The sequence below is a fragment of the Populus euphratica genome, unplaced genomic scaffold (assembly GCF_000495115.2).
Source record: "Populus euphratica unplaced genomic scaffold, PopEup_1.0 scaffold36.1, whole genome shotgun sequence".
Taxonomy (NCBI): Eukaryota; Viridiplantae; Streptophyta; class Magnoliopsida; order Malpighiales; family Salicaceae; genus Populus; species Populus euphratica.
This window is the reverse complement of record NW_011499908.1, coordinates 421,039-444,308: the sequence shown is the minus strand read 5'-3', so window position 1 is coordinate 444,308 and position 23,270 is coordinate 421,039. Positions and strand designations below refer to the sequence as shown.

General features: G+C 34.2%; 3 protein-coding genes and 1 pseudogene across 8 annotated transcripts; 2 read left to right on the top strand and 2 right to left on the bottom strand.

Annotated features, from left to right (window-relative positions):
• The first annotated feature begins 194 nt into the window (after positions 1-194).
• Positions 195-3,893, top strand: LOC105133591 (DNA replication complex GINS protein PSF3-like). 5 transcript variants are annotated; one of them, XR_843827.1, is made up of 8 exons: positions 195-613; positions 731-861; positions 965-1,033; positions 1,150-1,250; positions 1,706-1,798; positions 2,973-3,109; positions 3,242-3,401; positions 3,806-3,893. XR_843827.1 is itself a non-coding variant. In XM_011037647.1 (8 exons), exons 3-8 carry the CDS (start codon positions 817-819, stop codon positions 3,349-3,351), a joined length of 555 nt encoding a protein of 184 aa, XP_011035949.1. In that variant the 5' UTR covers positions 199-279; positions 440-613; positions 731-816; the 3' UTR covers positions 3,352-3,732. The 5 variants fall into 5 exon arrangements, 4 of the variants coding, with proteins under 4 accessions (XP_011035951.1, XP_011035950.1, XP_011035948.1 ...); XM_011037647.1 differs by lacking the exon at positions 3,806-3,893 and having other exon boundaries at positions 199-279; positions 440-613; positions 3,242-3,732; XM_011037649.1 differs by lacking the exon at positions 3,806-3,893 and having other exon boundaries at positions 196-473; positions 3,242-3,732.
• LOC105133688 (cation/H(+) antiporter 15-like) lies at positions 3,758-6,795 on the bottom strand. Its single transcript, XM_011037775.1, has 4 exons — positions 6,439-6,795; positions 5,864-6,304; positions 5,324-5,773; positions 3,758-5,041 (listed from the first exon to the last, which is right to left on the bottom strand). Exons 1-4 carry the CDS (start codon positions 6,700-6,702, stop codon positions 3,758-3,760), a joined length of 2,439 nt encoding a protein of 812 aa, XP_011036077.1. The 5' UTR covers positions 6,703-6,795.
• Positions 6,796-11,215: 4,420 nt separating this feature from the next.
• Positions 11,216-13,674, bottom strand: LOC105133590 (peptidyl-prolyl cis-trans isomerase CYP19-4-like). 2 transcript variants are annotated; one of them, XM_011037644.1, is made up of 8 exons: positions 13,467-13,667; positions 13,219-13,281; positions 13,055-13,139; positions 12,668-12,715; positions 12,537-12,560; positions 12,074-12,256; positions 11,844-11,919; positions 11,216-11,634 (listed from the first exon to the last, which is right to left on the bottom strand). In XM_011037644.1, the coding sequence occupies exons 1-8, from the start codon at positions 13,542-13,544 to the stop codon at positions 11,496-11,498; spliced, it is 696 nt and encodes a 231-aa protein (XP_011035946.1). In that variant the 5' UTR covers positions 13,545-13,667; the 3' UTR covers positions 11,216-11,495. The 2 variants fall into 2 exon arrangements, with proteins under 2 accessions (XP_011035946.1, XP_011035947.1); XM_011037645.1 differs by lacking the exons at positions 12,537-12,560; positions 12,668-12,715 and having other exon boundaries at positions 13,467-13,674.
• Positions 13,675-15,031: 1,357 nt separating this feature from the next.
• On the top strand, positions 15,032-20,118 carry LOC105133589 (phosphoinositide phospholipase C 6-like; annotated as a pseudogene).
• Positions 20,119-23,270: the final 3,152 nt, after the last annotated feature.

Below are 23,270 nucleotides of genomic sequence, written 5' to 3'. Positions count from 1 at the left end.
AAAGCGGCCAATTATACGTTTTAAACGGTAGGGTTTAAAAAGACGAGTTTCTCGAACCGTGGGGGTATCCACGGATACTAAAATTCAACACCCCTTATTTTCAGGGGATCTCTGATCCAAAACTATAACGGCCTCTGATTGACAAACACCGTAATATCCTACACCTGCTTGCATAGAAACCCTACCCAATTTTAAAGTTTTCAAGTTTCCCTCCTCTCTGTACATCATATCCTTCGCGCTCTCAGGAGAAAATAAAAGCCGAAAGCAGAAATCTCCTAGGCAATTTCTCTGAAAATCTTTTTTCTGGCCCCGAATTTCCTAACTATTTTATTTTCTTCATAACTCTACCTTTCTCCTTTGAAGCAAACACATCGCTCCTTATTTCAGGATTTCCATAGAATTAGGCATTTTCTCAAATTAGGTTTTCTTCTATTTACAGATTGGTGCTTTTTCAAAACCGGAATAAAATTGAGGTATTCTTTTCTTAATTTCTAGGAAGTTTTTTCCATTCGTTTTCTTAATCTGACCGGAAACAAAGCTATAAATTGTCCGGGAAACTGCTAGATTTTGATGGCACGTGGGATGTACGGCTCCTCCAAATATTAATTATGAGGTCAGCTCTATTTTCTTTGGTTACTGACAAGCAGGATTATTTGCTGATTGAAAAAAAAAGGTTTCTTGTTATTTATGGAGTATTTTTTAATTATATTGCTCATCGTTTAATTTGTAGCCAGGAAGTAATTGCATCGTGTAAGTACTCGGAAATTATTTCTGTATTGGAGAAATCATAGAGAAGATACAGAACCGATAAACTGAATGGCAAGTTACAATGAAATCGATGATATTCTCGCGGAGGAAGAGGTGAGAAATATCATTTAATCTTGATCTTACATTTTAACGCCTAAATTTCCCATTTCTAACATAACTAATTTTCTGTGCCGCGCATGTGTGGTATGGCTTGCAGTTTGTCCCGGTTGTGTTTCAAAAGGCTATAAATGGAGTGAAAATCGATGAAAGCACCGAAAAAGGACATGTAAGATTTAAGTAAAAATAGCATCCGAAAGAGAACTCATGTGTCAAATTACCGTTTTTTTTTTTTTTCCTTTGAGACACTCACACGTTGTTTTCCATGTGTTAATTATAACTCAGATTGAACAAGGTTCAAAGACAGAGCTACCTTTCTGGCTTGCTCGCGAATTGCACATGAGGCAAGCAGTATCGATAAGCGTCCCAGCCTGTTTTAATCAGAAGTAAAGATAGCTTACTTGCTCAAACTGAATCTTTTTTTTACTTCACATTATCAAGTGAGTTAGTGGGAGATCCATTTTTCATACAGGCTGCTTTCTATTTGTAGTTGAGACGTCTGGTTGTATCTCTTAAGGCTGGCAATTTTCTTCTTGAAATTATGTATGTTACTGTTGTTGCAGCTTGAATGCAAATGTAGTTCCATAGAGTCATATCGCAAGAAACTCTGCTCAAGTCCTCTATGGAGGGCTTTCCCCTCCTTGATTTTAGAGACTTGATTTCACTTCTAGGAGCTAGTCAAATTAATTGCTTGGTATGATAGTTGAGTCCCCAAAGAATCATCAAATGTGTACAAGTATAGAGAATGGTTCATTTATGCTGTCATCCAACATCCATTTACTTGTGTGGTTCTTTTTATGTCTCATAGCTAGTGTCTTTTTGTTGCTGTTGTCCTCACCAGAACAAGGCTGGAAATCCAGGCAGATGCTGCATGTGTGGACCTGAGATCCCGCTGCCCTTACTTCTATGAATTTGGATGCAAGCTAGCCCCACTGTGAGTCTCTTTGCCTGCCCATCCGTTCATGTGTGTATTTAACAGCCATTGTGATGTGTTCTTTGAGTGCCTTTTGCTGGACTGCCACACAAGACTACCTGCCTAAAATGGTATCCAATCTGTGAAGCATTGTCACTGAGAGGTGCTTTCTCAATTTGGAGCGGGAAATAGGCAGCTCAATGCATTCAATATTTGATGACCTTGACTGTGTGACACCTTAAACTTTTGATTTTGTCAGTCTTTTTATTACATTGACAATTCCACATCAATCCAATTATTTGTTAGATACAAACTAACACATCATGAAATCCAAAAGTGGATCGGTGGTTTCAAGTATCAAATCAAATTTGGGCATCTTCTATGTCAGATCAAGAAGTTTGGCAAACAACCAGAAAAGAATGAGGGATCTTCAGTACTGTAACAGGAGAATATCATTTTACCACCCACCTGAACCATTTATGGATTGAATAATGTTTATCTTGTCCACTTCATTAGCTCCATTCAAAGAAAATATTGGGATATGAGTATGACATTCTTTTTTAACCTTAGACATGTTTTCTGTTAGTAGTTCTAGGTTGCCAAGTTCTATCTAGGTTTTGTTCGATGGCAGATGTCAGTGCACCTGAAATCTAAAAGCAAATCCTATCAAGTTTTCATTCTCAAGTCAAGGGAACAATTAAATGACCTTATCTTGCCATAGAAAGGAAACAATGGGAGAAGTAAAATGTGAAAATGAATAACTTTGTTCCATGTGTTCTGATTTCATTTTTAGCTTTGAGAAGTTTCTATGTTGCGAAAGGGTGCTTCACAATCTATATTGTTCATGGGCCCTTTTACCTTTTGATCGAACCTCAAGGCTTAGACATAAACTGTACTGTTGTTGAGTTTATAAGTTGTGAAGGTCGTGCTTGGCACTCTCTTTATCAATGTTACATCCAAATTTACCTTTGCATAATTGCTGTGATTTCGTCTACTAGAATGAAATTAGAATGTGTGTTTTTGTCCTGTTAGTGGCAAGACTGCACAGTTGATAAGTGGTGTTGTCTGTCGTGCCTATTAACATTAAATTTGCACTTACAACAGCAATCCTTCCTTCGGTTAACAAATTGATTCTCACCAAGCTTTTTACCTTCTCTTTATGAGGACTAATTTGGTTATTCATAATGATGCTCAGGTGTGATAAAACCATTGGATTGTTGCTCCCATATGCATTTGGAATCAGGTATAAGGAAATCCTACACAAGGCACACACCACAGCATTTGCCACAGCTTCCAAATTTCTGACGCTCCTAACTAGAGAAGAAACTTCTTGTGAGATTCTCTTACTTGTTTGAGCATATATTTCTGCTTTCATGCCTCACATGTATGTTGCAATAACATCCTTTCATTTCTCTGCATGAAAGCAACCTCACATTTATGTTGCATTGACCTCTACATGCTTAGTGTATGAAGCAGCTCAATCATCCATGGCAGCCTTTAAGAAATGGCGGATGGGTGGCCCCAGATTGCAGAGAGCTTCAATTCTCGGGAGGAAGAGAAAACCAGCTGAGTAGTTGCTCATTGCTACCCTGCCAACACTCTCAATTCAAACAACCAAGCTGCAGTTATGTCTCGGTCCTTGCCTTGAGATTGATGCATGATGTGTGCATTCTAGCACAAGAAAAATATTAAAAAAAAAATGTCCGGGCCAAGGCTGTTTGGGGTGTTGATGCAATCGCACAGTGGCAATTAAACATGGAAACTGATTATTTGCGTGTTGCCATGGTAATTGAGTTGATGCAATACATTCTATCTTTAATTTCATGATTTAGAAAAATTATCCATGCTCAACTGTACATCCATTTCTTTTAAGCCCAAAACAATCAACCAAAAACTTAATGTGATCGATGTAGGCAGAACTTCTACATAAGACCTTATTCCATTTGAATTTGGCTGCATGATATGCTATAAGCCTCCCATTTAATCATCCTCTTCATCTGTCTTCTTTCTGTGATTTACAATGTTCAGAAGGTCACGACTACTCAAAGGAGATTTCCAAGTTTCAAGTCCAGCTTTCTCTTGATGCTGCGGCATGCCCTTGTTTTTCATGGTTGAAACAGAATGTTGTTGGACTACAAGAATCGATGCGTGTTGTACGAAGTCAGATGTTGATAATGCATCTCCTAGTGGCCCAAGCTCTTCACAGTTACTCCACTCCGATAGCCCCAAAGCAAATGGCTTTATCATTCCCTGACCCCTCCCCACAATATATAGATCATATTCATCTGCTAGATCTTTTGCTGCGATGATAATTTCATCCCCGCTATTTACCGACTTATCCACCCAAGTTACAGATGGATTGCACATTGTCATAAATCGTAACTCATTCAGGTACATATCATCAACAAATCTTTGATTTTCACCCTCCACTTCCTCTTCCATATCCATCATTTCTATTGCTTCTTTACCTGGAAGAAATCGTATAACTTTTAAACTCACATTCAGAGACCCTGCCATCCTGCAAGCATAAGTTAAGGCCTCACGATCGTCATGTCCCCCAGTATAAAACATGGCGAAATTTAGCTTTTCTCTGCGATGGCTACCCTCGTTATAAATCTTCAAACTGAGGCCTCGATCAATAAATATCCCCACAGAGCATGGAGCTTTTGTTAGTAGATTTTGGTTTACTAGTCTGATAGAAGAGTTCTCTTGTTGCATCCCTTCTGCACCAGATTGTTTGTGAAATGGAATTAGGATGAAAGTGACGCGTTTGTCCTCCGCAAGGTTATGGATATCCTCGTGCATGGAGGTGTAAGGAGATACAACTGTCAGTGGCAGCAAGGACATTGACTGGTTTCTTCTTTCGTAGTTCTCCAAAGTGCTGATGATATGGTCGGCATCTGATCTCCCACGGGCAGGGGGGTAGTTTTGGCCACTAGAATTACGATTCTCATCGTGAACGATTAGCATGGCATTAGTCCGTCCACTCAGACCTACTAGACACGCGGCAAATACACAAATTGGTGATTTCTCGGTTGAATTAGACAGTTCAAGTAGGTTGAGTATTCCTGATAGGTTGCGAGTAGTATGAATGCATGCAAGTATTCGTAGTTCTGAGTTAGGTTTGCTTTCTTGCAAGGTCCGGAGTTTGTATTTCCTGAAATGCTTGGTAGTCTTACAAGCCCAAAGGGGGATCGGTTTTACAAGAATCGTCATGAATAAAATTGTCATCACCATTATAGCAAACGGTTGGTTATCCACTGCCTGTATGTAAAAACATGTTGCAAGAAAATTAGAGGATAAAAAAAATCGAACTATTCAAGTTGAGGGTGAATTATAGTTTCCTATTCTTTTTCATTATTATTTGTTACACAGATATTTGATACCTAAGAACTAATCACGTTGGAAGCCAGTGCCAGGATAACAAGGCAGGCTTCTATTTTTAATTTTTAATTTTTAATTTTTATTTGTCAGAGACATGACATGCTATCTTACATGGTGATGGTGATTCAACACGAACTCAAGTTGATGAAGTAGTGATTGTACCTTTATGTCTCTACCAACATTAAGAATAATCAAAGCCAAAACCCCTTTGGCGTTCATGAGAACTCCGAGGGCGACACCTTCACGAACTGGCATGCCATAGTACATGGCAACCAAGAAACCGCTTATAATCTTGGCTAAGCAAGCTAAGACTACAATTCCCAGAACCGCGAAAGGATTAATGTTGTAAAACATATCAAGAATATTGCATCTAGTCCCAGTGAGCACAAAAAAGGCAGGAAGCATGATTACTGGCACAAAGTCTTCAAGTTTCTCCATAATCATCATTCCAAGCTCTCCATCAGGTATAATAAGTCCAAACATAAAAGCTCCGATCATAGAGTGGGAACCACAAGCGTCTGTGATGAATCCACAAACGACCACCCCAGTAAGAATAGAGTATATACAAAGGTCACTGTAGTTGCCTCCTTTTGAGGAATCTTTGTCAATAATCTGCGAAAGAACCGGACGTAACACAAACCAACAGAATAATATGAAGGCAAGGGTCGGGAGGATGAAGGCACGGGTTTTCCCATTACTAACTGTTATTGTCACAACAAGAAAACTCCAAGATGCGATGTCACTAACAAAAGCTGAGGATATGGCCATTTGTCCAACTTCTGTTCGTAGAAGCTTCAGGTCTGAAAGGATCTGAGCAAGATCCGGGAAGCTTGTGACTGTGAGGGCAACAGACCAAAACCAGGCACCAAGAGGATTCTCAAAGTGGGTTTTTCCAGGTAGTAGGTGAAATAAACCTGCTCCCATGCCTAAGGGTAATAGAATTCCAAACAAAGCATTGCCCCATGCACCTTTACTGATTCTTCTTATTGTGGTTAAGTCCATCTGTAAACCCACGAGAAACATGTAGTAAATGACTCCCAAATTTGTTAAAGTCTCTGTCGCCCCAGTTAGTCTCATAGGATGAGTGTATTCTGAAAAAAGCGCGTTTGCTCCGAGCGCCATAGGACCCATTAGTAGACCAGTCTAACATCCAAAACAACACAAAATTACTCTATTTGTCATCTCGTGCAATACATAAATTAACAAGATTCAAGTAATTGTAAGGCATAAGAAAAAAGAAAGAATATCCAAGATCAATTGGTGTACAGGATGCTTACAATCAACTCGGAGAAGAAACGAGGCAAACGATGGAAGAGAAGGAAGAGCAATTGAATCAGCAGTATCGCTGTGCATAGGTTTGTGACGAATGGGGTAGCATCTAGAAAGGGGTTCGAAATTTTCCGGACGGTAGTTGAATTGCTCACAGCTTCATAACTACATACATTAAGTGCACCTGAAGAGAGGTTTGCGGTTATTGTATAACCATTAAAATATATTTCCGTAGCTGTATATTTTAGTTCTGCTTTGTCACTGCCTTGCATCCTTGCCCTCTCGGTCGGCAATCAAGGCAACAATATGGCAACCTCGGCTACGTTCTCTCTTGTAAAAATTCAGAGGGGAATAAATAAGAGAGGAAATAAAAAGAATTTTTCTATATGAATGTTGTTTCTTCTTTTTCTGTACAAAGTGCTCTCTGTTGCTGCTGCGTGCAGGGCTTAATATAGATGATAGAGTTAGTTATAACCATCAAAATTACAGTTAATGTGCCATCTCAAGAACACAGCTTATATGGTGTTAGACGTTATGATCGAAACCCAAAATTGTTGTCCGCTTACCTGGCTTCTTTGAGTTTGTTGGGGACATTTTTGTGTCTGCCTTTATTATGGCTGAACTTAACGGAAATCAATCTCTAAATCCCTTGACCCAGTCCCTTTGACAGCAATTTTTTTCTTACCAATTTCTATTGTATTTTCAATTCGAACAACAAAACAACAGAACCTTTCGTGATTCCGTTTGAAAAAGGTGGACATTGAGATTTGAATGCTATAGGAAATTAAGAGAAAATTTAAAGATTAGAAAAGGACTATGGGCCGACAGGAGAAAATGAAACCCCTTGTTTCTCTTTAAAAACTGATGCAAGAAAAGGCTGCCAACAGGAGAGAGAGAGCGGGCTGCTGGTGTGGTCTCGTGGAGAAGTGAAAGTTCGTTGGCTGCCATGGATGGTGGTTTCGTTAGTTGCTGGTGGCTTTGCACAGAGGCGTGCACAAAGAGACCGCGGCTATCATGTTAGAATTTAGAGAGCCTAGGAGTGTGTTTGGTTTTGTGGTTGTTATTATAGTCGTGGTTTGAAAAAAATTATTTTATAAAAGATATTTTTAATTGAGGTTGATTTGAAAAAAATATGTGTTTGGTTAAAACTATAGTTGAAAATGAGGTTGAACAAAAAATAATTTAATATATTTAGTTATGAATGTTTTTGAAATTGAGGTTATAAAATAATTTTTAAAAATATATATTAATATTTATGATTTTTAATTTAATTATTATAGATTTAATTATTGCTATTTTATCGTGAAATAAATCATATTTTATATATAAAAAATTATTATTCTATTAAACTATCTACAATTCTATTACATACAAAATTCATCCGATAAGAACTACAATTTTCATAATTTTGTGAGCGTGCAATAAAATTAAATAAAATATTATCAAGAATAAAATTGAGATTATAGTATAAATAAATTTAATTCACCTTCAACTAATTTTTTAAAATAAAAATTACTATTCATATTTACGTGAACAGTGTGAGTGAAATTAATTAATTATACTGATTTTTCAAAAAAAAAACTATACATTGATATAAAAAAAAAAAACACTATTAAGTGAAAGTGCTCCTATTGAGATGCTGCATTGTTCAATAAACAGTGCAGTATGGTACAGTCGTAAGAAGTAGGTAGCACTTACTTTCGTTTTCCAGCGTTTCAAACACGCATAATTTAGTGGGATTTATGAATAATATTTTATGTTTTTTTAGGTTACCAAACATTGTTGCATCTGTATTTTAAATAAAACACAGACCTAACAGCGTAGACAAACACGCTCTAAAATCTCAACCCGCACAATTCTTAACAGTATTCATGTTCATTTTTAATCTAAAGAACAAAAAACAAAAGGATTCTATTTCATTTGAAAAAATACACACGCACACGGATACACACACAATAAATAGGAATTGAGTTTTTTATTTGAGGATCCTGGTTCAATTTTTTTAAAAAAAAAAAAACCTAGAATTTAAAGATTGAGAAAGTTTCACTACCTTTTCAATGAAGAAAAGATTTACAGCATCCTTGTAAGATTTGCAACATTCTTGAGCGTTAGGTTTTTAATGAACTGGTAATGAAACTGGAATCTTAATCAACACCGCCCAAATACATATTAAATGATTTATTAGTGAAGGCTTACTCCTAACTCATCTAAAACTGAAAAATGATTTTTTTTTATGAGTTTTTACTTAGTGTGTGTATTATGTTAGAGAATAATATAAATCATATCTTAGGACCTCACCTGACAGCTTAAGCTTTTAGGTGAGATGGTTCTTTGACATAGTATCAAAACCTTGATGATCAAACGGTCTTGAGTTTGAATCTCATCATCCTCATTTATTTGATAAAAAAATTAAGCACAAGGTGATGTGGGCCTGTGTAAGTTTAAAGCCCAAAAGGCTTTCACTTGAGGGGGTGTGTAGAGAATAATATAAATCATATCTTAGAACCTCACCTAACAGCTTAAACTTTTAGGTAAGATGGTTCTTTGACACATTATGACATGTGAGGCGGCAAAGAAGGTTTTTACTTCATTTTTTTAGTACAGTAAAATTATTTAATCATCTGTAAAAGCAATTTTTTTAAAATCTAGCTTTATGTGCTTTATCGTTTTTTCAATTTTTTAGACAGTGAGTAGTTTTTTGTTTCTTTTTTTAACAATCAAGTTTACTTAAGGCTCTTCCATAATTGATTTAATATAGATATTATTTAAAAAAAAAACTTGACTAGCTTGTGTAGATTATTTTCATGTTTTTTTGGGTAGTATTTGAGATGTTATACGGCGGTTTCCAAGTTGATGTTGGATTCGTCTCGACTTTCAACATGTCTTGGCGCGACGCGTTCTCCAAATTAATTTTTGATTTGGCATCATCAATCCTTTTTTTTAATTTTTTTACTTCTTTACTTCTTGATTTTTGCATTGACCTGTAAAATTTTAAAAACATCGTTTAATTTGTTATATCTTTATATTTATATTTAATTCATTTTTTATTATTATTTATTTTATTTATGATAATTTATGGATTTGATTTATTTTTAATTTCATCCTTCTTCAATTATTTTATCTTTAAAATTTGATCATTATTTTTTTTAGTTGATATTTGTTTTATATGAGATGATTTTCAATTTTTTTTTTGTAATTTCATTCTTTTTAAGTTTTTTTACCAATTTAATCCTATTATTTTAATTGCAATTTTTTTCATTGAAAACTTTTTAAATCACTTTTTTCCCTATTTCGTGCTTTGACATTGAATTTGTTGAAAAATAAATTTATTAATTAAGTTCGAATTTAAAATTTTACAGTTTGAAAGATTAACTTAAGTTTAGAATATTTATTGGGGCTTGCTTGGTTTCCTTCTCTTTTTTTTAAACTTATATTTTTTCAGTTTTATCCTTTGATGTTTTTTTAATAGGAAATTGAACTATGTTATTTTTTATTTGTTTTTTATAGGATTTTTTTATTAATTTTAATATTGACCTAAGTTATCTCGAGTCTTTTTATTTTATTGTTCTCTATTAACTTTAGTTTTTTTAGAAAATTCTATATTAAATTAATTAGTTAAATATAAACATGAGATGTTCATCTCATTATATTATATTTAGTTTGTCTTTTAAATCGTTACTTTAACAATGCTTGCAACTTTTTTTGATGTCAATATGGAACCTTTCATAATGACATTTAAACCATCTCAAGAAGCCTTTTATGGTGATTGAGCGGTGTTTATGGCGGAGTAACAATAAATCTCCAATAAGCTTTTATTCTTTTTTCTCCAAGTATGATATTGACATGATAATTTTTATCATTAACTTTTATCTTTTTTTTTTGTTTGTGTTATTTACAATGTCTTTTTTAAGTCATTTTGTTAAATTAATCAAGTTGATTAAATCCAGTTAAATAAATAATCCAAATATTATATTTTTTTTATTTTTTTAAAAACACTAATGTTATATGAACATTTTTCTTTTATGTTAAAAATTTTCTTACCTGATCCACAACATAACACAAACACTTATCTAAGTATAACAAACACTTATCTAGGCATAGGCAATAAGATCCTCATTGTTGATTATGGAAAGAAAAGGGCATGTGATAATTTACTTAGATCCTGTTTATTTTTGTGATTAGAAAACATCTTTTTAAAAAATTAATTTTTATTTTGTTTCAAATTAGTTTTTTAATATTTTTAAATAATTTCAAATTAGTTTTTAAATATTTTTAAATAATTTTGATATTACAATCTTAAGAATAAATTTTAAAAAATAAAAAAAAATATATTATTTCTTGAAATTTTGTGAAACATTTCTTATTACCTGGTAACTTCTTTTCTAGTTATTTGTTTTTGTATTTTAAAAATATTTTTAAAAAAATTAAAAAAAAAATTTACTTTAAATTAATTTTTTTATTTTTAATTTTTTTAATATATTAATGTTAAAAATAATTTTTTTTGAATAAAAAAATTTATTTTAATATATTTCAAATAAAAAATATTTTAAAAATTAACATGGATGTAAACTTTCAATAATAATAATAATAAAGCTTTTTATCGGCTGTTTTAAACTACGGTGGCGCGCAGAAAGGTCTATGAAAATAAGCATTCGGACCTTTCGGGGGGAGCAGCACCCAAACATGGATGGAAATGGAATGGACGCTTTGATCAGTCCACGATCTGTCGCACTTGCAAGGTTCTCGATTTTAAGGAAGAATCTAAACTGTCAAGCAACATCCTGCTGACAAAGGGAACTCTTCAACTGTCTTATACATGATGCCCGACCATCCAAGGCAGAACTCATAAACCCACGGAGACATAATATTAGTGCTGTAACCTTAATGTTAATCGCCTAAACACATCAATGTGCTCACAGTGACAATAAAACTGTGGGCGTGTAAGCTTTAAAACACGCAAACTTGAAATTACTTGAGACATAACAGGAGTACAAAATCTATCACCATTCCTATGATGAGTTTGCATAGGGGAACAAGAAAACTGATCAACTGCAACGAGGGTAAGTCACAAAGGCATTTCACCAGAGTCTAAAACCACAACTTTATGTCTGGGCACTCCGTTCTGTTTTCCTTCAGCTTCAATCTTGTATATAATATCCATGCCAGACAACACCTTGCCAAACACAACATGGTGGCCATCCAACCTTTCAAGAAAAATAAATGCTTTCATATGAGTTTAGAAACCTCATTGGGTCAATTAAACAGGACAGTCTTTGGCACAAATTCATGTCTCCCAAGAACATCTTTTAATTTCATTTGACAACAGCAGAATAGGATATTGAAAACCTTAAGCAATGCAATTATAGTCCCGGAACATGGTGGGACAGGCCTCATCAAAGACAGGAACACTTACCAGCTAGTCACTACAGTGGTGATGAAAAATTGTGATCCATTGGTGTCTGGTCCTGCATTTGCCATTGACAGCAATCCTGTTTGCAAAGAAGAATTTAGATAGTTAGAATTCTATGGTGCATCTTGAACATTGCAGCTCTCTTGCTCATTCTAGAAACCAACTGCTACAGACAATTTTAGATACTGTCATGGCTAGAACTAATAATGTGCAGTAATAAAGCGCCAACTTACCCGGTCCAGTGTGCTTCAGCTTGAAGTTCTCATCGGCAAACTTCTCACCATAGATCGACTCTCCACCTTGTCCATCACCTTGAGTAAAATCACCACCCTGGATCATAAAGCTGGGAATAATCCTATGGAACGTGCTCCCTTTGAAATGGAGAGGCTTCCCACTCTTTCCCATTCCTTTCTCCCCTTCAATGAGGTTCACCACATACAAAATAAACAATTATAAAGCTTGAAGCCTATTTTAAACGATAATCAGTTAAACTGAGGTCACGGTATAATTCCTACAGGATAAAGATTGGTGAAATAACAAATGTCCAACTATGTATTACTCCTCTCCCAACTAAGTACTCTTCCAATTCCTATTCCACAGTAGCAATCATCCCGTAATCCACAGCATATAAAAGGTCAATAAAGTTGCAAAATGAAATTAGAAAAAAAAAATCAGCAGGTGAAGTTACTTGGCTACCCGTGCAAAGTGCTCGAAAGTTTTCTGCACAACAAGCATGTAAATTAGTAAGTGCATAGTTTACAAAATAACAAATCTCAAGGAGAACATGAGATAACAATTAACATCGCTGTTGCACTTAGGCTCCATACCTGCGGTCTTAGGAACTGTTTTTCCAAAGAGGCCCATAACAACACGACCTGAATGTCGAAAGTCATAGATATAAATAAATCCCATCTAAAGAGTGTAAACAAATGCAACTAGAGCGATAACGTTTTTGCTCAGCATCTTCATAATCAATGACATAAAAGAAACTGAATAGTTACATTGGTTGGTCCGATGATGCATCTAAAGAACGGGAAGATAACAAGGTTAAAGATTTTAGTGACTTGATCATTACTTAAATAATTTTCATATGCTGTTGTCTAAATAATTTCATCATATCATCATAAGATAGAATGAGAAACACAGCAATTCCAATTTAGAATTTAATTCCATAAGCAAATAATTTTAATTTTTTTGGACATGCACATACATACCCATGGGTTTTCCAGCAATCTCGACATCAAAGTAAACTCTGTGAGTAACTCCTTCCAAATCCAAATCCCTCTCTGACATGTTTTCCTGTCCATCATAAATTCACACTTTTGTTACTACACAAACCAAAGAGAGCAATCAAAGTATATCTCTTTCTTCGATTTACCTGACCGAGTTCGTTATTAACAAGTTTAGGATCTGATGAGACCGCAGCATTGCTTAATCGATTCTGATTAAAAAAAGAAAAGAAATTAAGGCAGCAGGAATCACAAATATACACCCATTACGTAACATAACCCAACAATTAAGAAAAAACTTTCTTTTGTTTGGAAAAAAATAAAAGAGAGAGAGAGAGACCTGGATTGAGAAACAAACAGAAAGGTTGAGAGAGGGAGAGAGAGTGCGTGACCTAACCTGGATAAAAGCTAGAGTTCCAAAGAGAACGAGAATCCATAAAAGAGCGATGGAAGCCAATCTTGTTGTGGTGGACATCTCTCCACTCCAACCACACAGTTTGGTCTAATGCAATGAAATCAAACTCCTCTGTGGGATCCGGTGGTATTTCGATGTTTGAATCAGACAAATTAATTCGTATGTTTAAACAAGACAACAGTCAACGGGAGTTGAGGGATTAAAATATAATGTTTCAAATATAAGGACTAAGTTATAGTCATCATCAAAATAAAGTGACTAAAGAATAGTTTACTATTGTTCTTTGGATCTCTTCTATCTGTTCCTGGTTTTCCCTTCGTTCTAAAAAATCTCTCTTTTGTCGGACAATGAGAATGACAAATTGGTACGTGGATTGTAATAAGATTATCTATTTATTTTATGAAATTTATCTATTTGTTTATTTATTCCATTTCTAAAAAAAAAAAATATCTTTCCATTATACCTGGTACATAATACGTGGCACTCGATTAATTTTCCAATTGATGAGCAGGTAATATTTGTTCTTCAATTAAAGAAGAATATATTTCTCATGTTTTCCATTTAAATAATGGCAACCAGAATTCATGGTTAAAATCAAATCGAATTTTTTAAAAAAAAATTGTGTTGTTTGATTACACTTAACAACTGAAAAATTTTTTTTGTGTTGTTTGATTACACTTAACAACTGATTTTTAGGTTTTTAGGCATGGTTATGACTATGATTGTAATGATTAATGATCCTATGACAACTAAATCGAAAATAATGTTTTTTTATATTAAATATTGAAAAATCACATTTATGTCATTGACTGAAAATAATTATTAACTCGTTTCATGCTTTAAAAACACTTGAGATTTAAATATCTGCTACGATATTAAGATTTGTGTCATGTTTTATTAATTTATTATTATAAATAGATATTTTATGTGGTTTGGTAATATTTTTAACGTACGAAACCTCTTTATTTTTATTGTTTTTATAATAGTTTTATTATTAATATTCTTGATATGTAATTAAAAATCCCGAACATTGAATGACTATTTCATACATTGAATAAGTAATTGTTGCTTATGAATTCCATGAATAAATTTTCCAGGAAATTAATGAAATTAATGGAGTAAAATTATCATTAGTCCTTGTGAAACTCATCAATGTGATAAATCCCATAGATAATAAATATACTATTTAAAGTATTCATTTGACATAAATATTCCGAAGCACAAATATTACATCGAAGATATATTTCTAAGAATTCCGTGTATTTGATTTAAAATTTTATTTATCTAATCTGAATACACTGGAAATTGTTTTTGTTAAAAAAAATAATGACAAAGTGCAGTGCTTGTTTTATTACAAGGGCTACCAACCTAGCAGGAGGGAAAGATAATAATGAAATTTATTTGTTTAATTTTTAGTGAAGAAGAAGAAGAAGCCAGAACACCATGTGGTACGTTTGCTTTCATAGTCTCCCTTCTCCAACGATAGATAGAGCTTCAAAATTCTCCTGTTTTATAGGCTCTCCCCACTCTCTCTCTCTCTCTCTCTCTCTCTCTCCCCCTCTCCCTCTCTCCCCCAAATCTTCCAGCCAGAAAGAAAACAAAAACCAGATAGCGTGACAGAGATAACTAAACAATGGGGAGCTACAAGAAAGACCAGCGTAGATCATTTTCGTCACCAGAACCTAGCAACAGCAACAAAGATGAAATGGGGAGCTATAATTACAAGATGTTTAATCTTTTTAACAGAAAGTTCAAGATCACGGAGGCTGAGCCACCCAAAGACGTGAAACAAGTTCTTTCCAAGTTCTCGGATGGTGGGTTCCACATGATTGCCAGTCAGCTCCGGCGATTCCTGGTTTTGCACCAGGACGAGCTTGACTGCACGCTGGCGGAGGCAAAGAAGATCATGGAGGAAGCTATCAATAGGAGACATCATTTGACGAGATACAGTACACATTCACTTAATGATTTTTTCGATTTCCTGCTTTATGATGACCTCAGTGGGCCCATCACCTCTCAGGTTAACCCCCCCCCCCCCTAAATAAATTTGGCGCGTTTATGAATTTTAGAGTATCACAATTGTGATTTATTCTTTTAAATTATGGATATTTTCTGATAGTGGACAGAGTAAAGAAAGCAAAATCTTGTACAGTTGATGCTTATGCATTTCTGTTTTAATTGTTTCACATTATAATTTGAACTTTAGAGAAGCTTGGAAAATGAGGTTGGATGAAGTTTGTAATTTTTTACAGCAAATGATGGAGAGTGGAAGGTTTTTTTTTTTTTTTGGTTAGGGGACTGCCACCTTTTGGTAATAGTGTCTTTGCTGATTTTGTCGGCATTTAGAATTATTTTTTTGCTTAACGTGCATGTTCGGCTAGTTTGTGCGGCTGGATTAATTTCATGAAATTAAAATTAATTAACATGTAAATCTTCAATGATCTCAAAAGTACTTGAAATTGTGAACACAACATTTAGAATCATTCATTGAAATGAGTTGCATGAGCCTATAAATTGGGTGATCTGCAGATTGGAAGGTTTTTTTTAAAAAAAATTGGTTATGGTCAGGAACCACAATAAATACTTCTCATTTGAAAATTAAGAAAAGATTTTTGCACATACTTCTTAGGAACACGATCTCTGAGGCAACAATTCTCTGCATCTTCGCTAGTTTTGCTTCCTTCCCTGGAAATGTATGTTTTATGTGGGTATGCTTCGAGCAGTTTTGTAAGGGGCCATGTTAAGCCTGCCCTTGACATATTATGTCATTCCAGGTACACCATGGTATGACTGCTCCGTTGTCACACTATTTCATATATACAGGGCATAATTCCTACCTAACTGGGAATCAACTGAGCAGTGATTGCAGCGAGGTCCCAATCATGAAAGCTTTGCTAACAGGTGTAAGAGTAATTGAACTAGATTTGTGGCCTGGTTCCTCGAAAGATGAGATTCTTGTTCTTCATGGAAGGTATGTTCTGATCGCGAACTTACAATTTTTGCAAATGTGATTACTGGTTTCTTTCTCTCGCCTTTAAATATTTGTGGACATGTCTACTACTTTTTTTTTTTTAGATTAACGTGGTTGTCCGGGCTAGCTTGCGCGTACCACGATTAATTCCACGGGCCCTGAAGTTAACGACCATGTAAGCCTCCAGTGGCCATCATATGAGCAACCAAGGACTCGAACCTGAGACTACAGAGGAAGCAAACCCCTTAGTCCCAAGTCTTTATCACTTGGCCACCGCCCAGATGGTTGACATGTCTACTACTTTTATACATGGGTGGTAGTATTCGTGCATCAGAAACGTTTGTTCAATTGCAAGTAACACTTAAAAAATATGTAGTTGCTAGTACAAAACAGAATGAAGAAGCTTTTAGCGGCATAATATTTGATTGTTGTGAATAATTTATCTTTCCCTTTTCAGGGAGCATGCAGGGCAGGGTATCTTTAACTTCTTTCTGTAAATAAAAAAGAAAACCTACTGATATGACTGAATGGATTTTATGCAAAAGAAATTGGAGTTTTTTTTTTTAAATTAACGTGGATGTCTGGACCAGCTTAAGTGAGGGTACAAGAAAAATCATCTGTAGGGAATAACATTATATTACAATTTGGAAAGTAGAAGCTTTCATGATCGTCTTTGAACGATGTGCCTAAAAGTTGGTTGTCTTAAATGAGGAAACTCACAAACGAAGTGAATTAACTTGATGAATTGAGTTTGTGAGTTAACGAAAGAACATTCATTGTATGAAAGACTTACATAAATGTTATGATTCTGAATCATTGTTTCCTCTTACTGGGTTACATCCTGAATAATTGTAGGACCCTGACCACTTCAGTGTCACTCATTAAATGTCTGAAGTCCATAAGAGACTATGCTTTCTCTAGTTCTCCATATCCAGTCATTATAACTTTAGAAGATCACCTTAGGCTAGACCTTCAGTCTAAAGTTGCAGAGGTTAGCTTTCAATTCAATTTCAAGGACTTGAGTTTTTCTTGAAACGTCTGATCTGCTTCCTTCTTAAGTATAACCTCCAATGCCATTGCGTGTAGATGGTTACTCAGACATTTGGCGGAATGCTTTACTATCCTGAGTAAGATTCCTTGGGACAGTTCCCTTCTCCAGAATCATTGAAACATCGCACAATCATTTCAACCAAACCACCAAAAGAGTATCTTGAATCTAATGGCACCAAGCAAAAGGGAGCATTATCACCAGGTGGAAGGAATTCATCCGAAGAAGATGAAGAAGCATCAGGGATACTAGACCATACAGCTGAGCTACAAGCTGATGGTAGGGTGAGCATAGAGGTGAATATTGCCGAGTCCAGGCTAGATTTTTTAACACGTTTCTTTAACTTTTTTTACAAATGGCAGAGCAACAGTGATCAAGATGATGCAGACCTAACTGATTGTGACAATAAATCAGGCCAGCTAGGGGCACCTGCATATAAACGTCTAATCACAATACATGCTGGGAAGCCAAAGGGTCAATTAAAGGATGCATTGAAAGTTGCAGTTGATAAAGTTAGACGTCTTAGTTTGAGTGAACAGGAACTTGAAAAGGCTGCCACCACAAATGGAACCGATGTAGTGAGGTATCTATCAAATATTCCTGATGACAGATGCTTGAAAGAAGTTTCTATTGCTACTGTCCATGTTAAAATCAGATCACTGGTGCTAATATATGCCGTTGACCTTCCCAGATTTACACAGAATAATGTTCTGAGAATACACCCTAAGGGAACTCGGATCACCTCCTCTAATTACAAACCTCTTGTTGGATGGATGCATGGACCTCAGATGATTGCGTTTAATATGCAGGTTTGGTTCATAAAGCATTTCATATCAAGCAACTTCCTTTCATTAAGAAGGAATTCAAGAGTTAAAAGACTGTATTCTTTGGGAACCAAGAGTGGCTTAGTATTTCACGGGGCCTTGAATTTTCTTTGTTAGGTTACCTGGATGTTCCAATTAGTAGTTAATTGATCTGGTTTTTATGAATTTTATTCATGACCTGTTAAGCAATATGAAGCTTATGTTCTTGCACGTATGGTGATCACAGAATGCCAAACAGATAAAGTCCTCATAACATGTGAGTTTTCCTTTAACAGGAATACGGAAAATCACTTTGGTTGATGCACGGGATGTTTAGGGTCAATGGAGGGTGTGGTTACCTTAAGAAACCAGATTTTCTAATGGAGAAAGGTCCAAATAACGTGGCGTTTGATCCTAAAATAAAGTTAGCAGTAACAACGACATTAAAGATGACGTATTTGTTTAGCTTGAAAATGAATTTCATTCGTCTGACAATCTCTTCTCAAACTCTTTCTATCGAGTAACGGGTGAAAGTATACTTGGGCGATGGATGGCGTCCTGATTTTAGCCACACTCACTTTGATTCATACTCACCACCAGACTTCTACACAAAGGTCGGTTGGATTAAGTATCTTGCTCACATGTTAATGTGAATTTTGTCATTAAGGCTTGTAATACTAGAGCATCGTTTTCCCAACCTACGAATGGGAAAGTACTTTTCAATATGTTTTTGTGAACCTGCCTTTTTCTCAATTTGTAATGCATTCATTAGTAGTGGAAGATATAAGCTTTTGATTCTCTGAGGTGATTACAAGCCATTAATGAGCAAAGCATATTTTATTTCCTCTAGCTTAAGAAAATGATGTGTGATGACCGTAAATGGACTTTCAACTTGTTCTCATCAAGGCAACTTCTAAATTTTGCTACTAAGTTTGAATCACTGGCTTTGGAAGTTGGTATCTGTGGGCTTTGAGGTTCCAAACCTGCCTTGTTCTGTTACATTGCTGGCATCTGTATCATGTTTCTGAAAGAACTATCTCACGCGCTCCTTCCCACTAATGAACTAAATAATCTACACTGCAGGTTTTGTTGGGGCACCTGCTGGTGCTGCAAAGGAAAAAACAAAAATAATCGAGGACAACTGGTCTCCAGCTTGGAATCAAGAATTCACCTTCCCCCTAACTGTTCCCGAATTGGCTTTGCTTCGGATTGAAGTGCGAGAGTATGACATGTCAGAGAAGGATGACTTCGGTGGTCATACGTGCTTGCCTGTCTCGGATCTGAGACCAGGAATCCGAGGATGACTTCGGTGGTCAAACGTGCTTGCCTGTCTCGGATCTGAGACCAGGAATCCGATCAGTCCCTCTCCACGATAAGAAAGGAGAGAAACTCAAGAATGTAAGGCTTCTAGTGAGGTTTCAGTTTGTTTAACCTCTAGAGTATTAATTCTTCACCGAGGGCATATGCAAGGGCCTATAAGAACAGTTTGGCCAAGAGTAGGTGCATTCACAGGCATTGTAATTAGTTGAAAAGATTGAATCTGGCTCTGAATGCTCATCCTTCAGTTTTGCTTCGGACGGATGCTAGGATAGGCAAAGTTACAATCAAGTTTCTTGGCCCTTGGCAGTTAAAACATGGTGAGAAGGTCCTTTCTTCACTGTTGAGATGTCAAATGTTTAATCTTTCGTTCTTCAGGTGCTTTCACATTAGACTCTGTGATTCCGTTTATTCATGTGATACAGTGTGGTGTTTTAATTATAGATTTGAAAATGTTGATTCATATACTGCAGTTTATGAAATTTTAGTTAATAATTTGTGGGGTGGTGGTGTTGGGTTGTTAATATTCCCACAATCCTCTGAATTTAATCTGGATTAAGGAAAAAAACAGAAACGCATGGGGGGCCAGTTGCTTGTCTGAGCCTCCTTGTTCATGTGTTTTTATTACAGGGTGGGTTTGGTATACTAAATATTGATCGGATGGGATAGGATTGTGGGTAATTGTTATATTTTATGTTTGGTGTATATTGGATTGGATTGAATAATTTACTTTATTTTGTATTCGATAAATATGGTTAGGATATAAATTACTTTGGGTTTAAAAAAAATAATTAACTTGATTTAGTAAAAAATCTAGGTTGATCTGAAATAAAATACTAGTAAAAAATTCATTGATTTATTTTAAATTTTTCTTGTTAAAATAAAATTATTTTGATTCTATTATTTTAAATTTGGATCAAAATAAGTTAATTCTTTTGACTTATGACCTAGGTTCTACCTTGTGTCAACTTCTAATTCAAGTTTTTAAAATATAATAATAATTACTTTTATTTATATGTCGACTTATAATAGTTTGTGTTAACTCTTTTTACTTGTAATTTAAGTCTGGTTTCAGATTGATCTCCGAATCAAGTTTTAAAATGTGATGATAATCAATTTTATTTTTATAATAACTCGGTTAAAGTTTAATTTGACTCGTAACTTTAACTTTATTTTGGATCGATCTCTAATTGAATTTTAAAATTATAATAATAAATATTTTTATTTTTATATTAATCCTAATTAATAGTTGGATTAGCTCGGCTTGTAATTAATATTTTATTATTAATCTATCACCTAGTTAAAATTTAAAATTATAATAATTTTTATTTTATTTTTATATTAATCTGAAATAATACTTGTAAATTAACATTGCACAAATAATTGTGCAAGCTGTCTTATAAAAGTTTCTCTACTAGAACAACTTTAATATAATAAAAAATATTTTTATACTATTCAAAAATACATCTAATAGCTTCACAAAAAAAATTTATCATGTGCAGTCTTTCTTTATTCGGTATATGAATATCCACCACTTGCACATCTAGTCATGGAGAGAACTATATATATATATAAAAAAAAAAAAAAAAAAAAACCTGGCTGAAAAGTCAAGGGTGCAGATGGGGAACGGACCGACAAGCAGTAATTTTGTTGGGTCACGCGGTCCGTCGACATAAATGCCCCCACCTGCCTTTTTATTGGCCAATAAAGAATAGCACTATCATGGTTTCGTTCCATCATCCTTCCAGCCTAAAATTCATCATCGTCTTTAATTGCAGCTCCGCGCAATAATTAAAAATGATGGGATGGCTTGATCGTTTAAGGCAAGCATTCTTCTTAAGCGGTTTATTTTTACATTTTAAAAATTATTTTTGACAAGTTTTAAATTTATTTTATTTTAAATTAATATATTTTTTATATTTTTAAATCATATCAGCTGATATTAAAAATAATTTTTAAAAAATAAAAAAATATTATTTTAATATATTTTTAAATAAAAAATACTTTAAAAAATAATTAAGCCATAAAATTTATCTCCTATGCGATGAAAACTATAATTTAAATAAAAAGGTATATTTTTTTATGCTTCGTATAAACACAACACAGCTAAACAGGCTCTTAATGTTGAAATCTCAAGTCAGGCTATCAAAATCAAATTTCCACGAGTTCTTTAACCTTGTTAGAAGGACCCCAAAACAAATCTCCAGTGTGTGAAAACTGGCCCAAGAATGGAAAAACGTTCAATGAAGGTGGATGATAGTGCCCGGAGCTATTTCTTGGGGTCATCAGATGGTGATATTTCCTCACCCTCCGGAAACCGGTGGGGAACCGGCTTAGCTAGTCGCTTTCAAAGCTATAATACCTTGTCAGGTAATCCGTGAGAAAGAAGACCATCATTCACACTGGTTCCAGTCTTTCCTCCCAGGAAAATTTTTTTTAGCATAAAGATATTTCTTTTCTTTTGGTACTGTTACTGGTTTTGTGGAAGTTTATCTACGAGAATATTACACTTGAAAAGTAAGTCTGATGGTAAATAAATTTATTTTTTTTAATATTTTATAATTTTAATTTTTTTCTCCGCACATACCAAATATTTATAAAAAACTAAATTTATAAGTTTGCATTACACCGTGGATTAAGACAAAAAAAAATATTCAAACAACACAAATTTATTTTAAAAAAGTAAAAAAGTTTAGGAATCAGGATATAAATCTGCCCGAGTCAAACAAGTTGGCATAATTTAATTAGATAATAAAAAAAAAAGACAACAACAATAAATGAATCAATTTAAATAAAAAGAAGTTTTTATAAGAACCTTAACAAAAAAAGGGACTATCAAAATTAAATAACAAAAATGACAAAACTCAAATATTAAACCCAACCTGAAATAACATGATTAAAAAAAAAAAAAAGCTAACTTGAACTAGCATATCAAATATATAGCTCAGGTCATGAGATCTATATAAATTAATAAAAAAATAACAAAGTTAATTTTGAATAAATATAACATAGAAGAATAAAATAAAAAAACTTATTAAAAAATAATCTAGAAAAGCAAATTGAGCAAGCACATCAAACTCCACGACCTGGATCTTACAAAAGAAATAATCAAATAAAAAACATACTAGGAAAGATAACAAGACTTAATATCAAGACAACTTGATGTTGGAGGAAAAGACTAGAAAAAAAAATCAAATTAAAAAAATATCTTAAAAAACTTGAAATAACCTATCAAACTCGAAGTTTGAATAACGGGATTGAGGTAAAAAAATAGAAAATAAAAAAAAATCACAAAACTCAAATTCAAAAAAAAACGTGAAAGATTGGAATTGAAAAGGAAAAATACTGGAGAAAAATAAATTTTTTAAAAATATAAATATTAACTCGAGTTAAGCTTCAAAACTCGTGACTCAAGGTACGAAGCCAATATCACTCCATCAAGAGTAAACATAGAGTTAGATTTTCAACCAGCATCTACATGGAAGGATGAAAAAAATCAACCTTGTAAAATAACCTAAAAAATAATGAAAAGATGAGAATCAAATTCAAAATGAAAAGAAAAACAAAGGACAACTTATATTTTATGATTGAATGTTGAAATTAAAAATATAAATTAAATTGCAAAAAAGAACCCAAGAAAAAAAACA

Excerpts from the sequence above, each read along its gene's own strand:
- LOC105133591 (XM_011037649.1), top strand. The coding sequence starts at position 817 with ATGGCAAGTTACAATGAAATCGATGATATTCTCGCGGAGGAAGAG. Across the intron at positions 1,034-1,149 it reads AAAGCACCGAAAAAGGACAT|ATTGAACAAGGTTCAAAGAC; the intron begins GTAAGATTTAAG and ends ATTATAACTCAG. Across the intron at positions 3,110-3,241 it reads AACTAGAGAAGAAACTTCTT|TGTATGAAGCAGCTCAATCA; the intron begins GTGAGATTCTCT and ends CTACATGCTTAG.
- LOC105133688 (XM_011037775.1), bottom strand. The coding sequence starts at position 6,702 with ATGCAAGGCAGTGACAAAGCAGAACTAAAATATACAGCTACGGAAATA. Across the intron at positions 6,305-6,438 it reads GTTTCTTCTCCGAGTTGATT|ACTGGTCTACTAATGGGTCC; the intron begins GTAAGCATCCTG and ends TTTGGATGTTAG. Across the intron at positions 5,042-5,323 it reads ATGTTGGTAGAGACATAAAG|GCAGTGGATAACCAACCGTT; the intron begins GTACAATCACTA and ends TTTTACATACAG.
- LOC105133590 (XM_011037644.1), bottom strand. The coding sequence starts at position 13,544 with ATGTCCACCACAACAAGATTGGCTTCCATCGCTCTTTTATGGATTCTC. Across the intron at positions 11,920-12,073 it reads GCTGAAGCACACTGGACCGG|GATTGCTGTCAATGGCAAAT; the intron begins GTAAGTTGGCGC and ends CTTTGCAAACAG. Across the intron at positions 11,635-11,843 it reads ACCACTGTAGTGACTAGCTG|GTTGGATGGCCACCATGTTG; the intron begins GTAAGTGTTCCT and ends TTTTCTTGAAAG.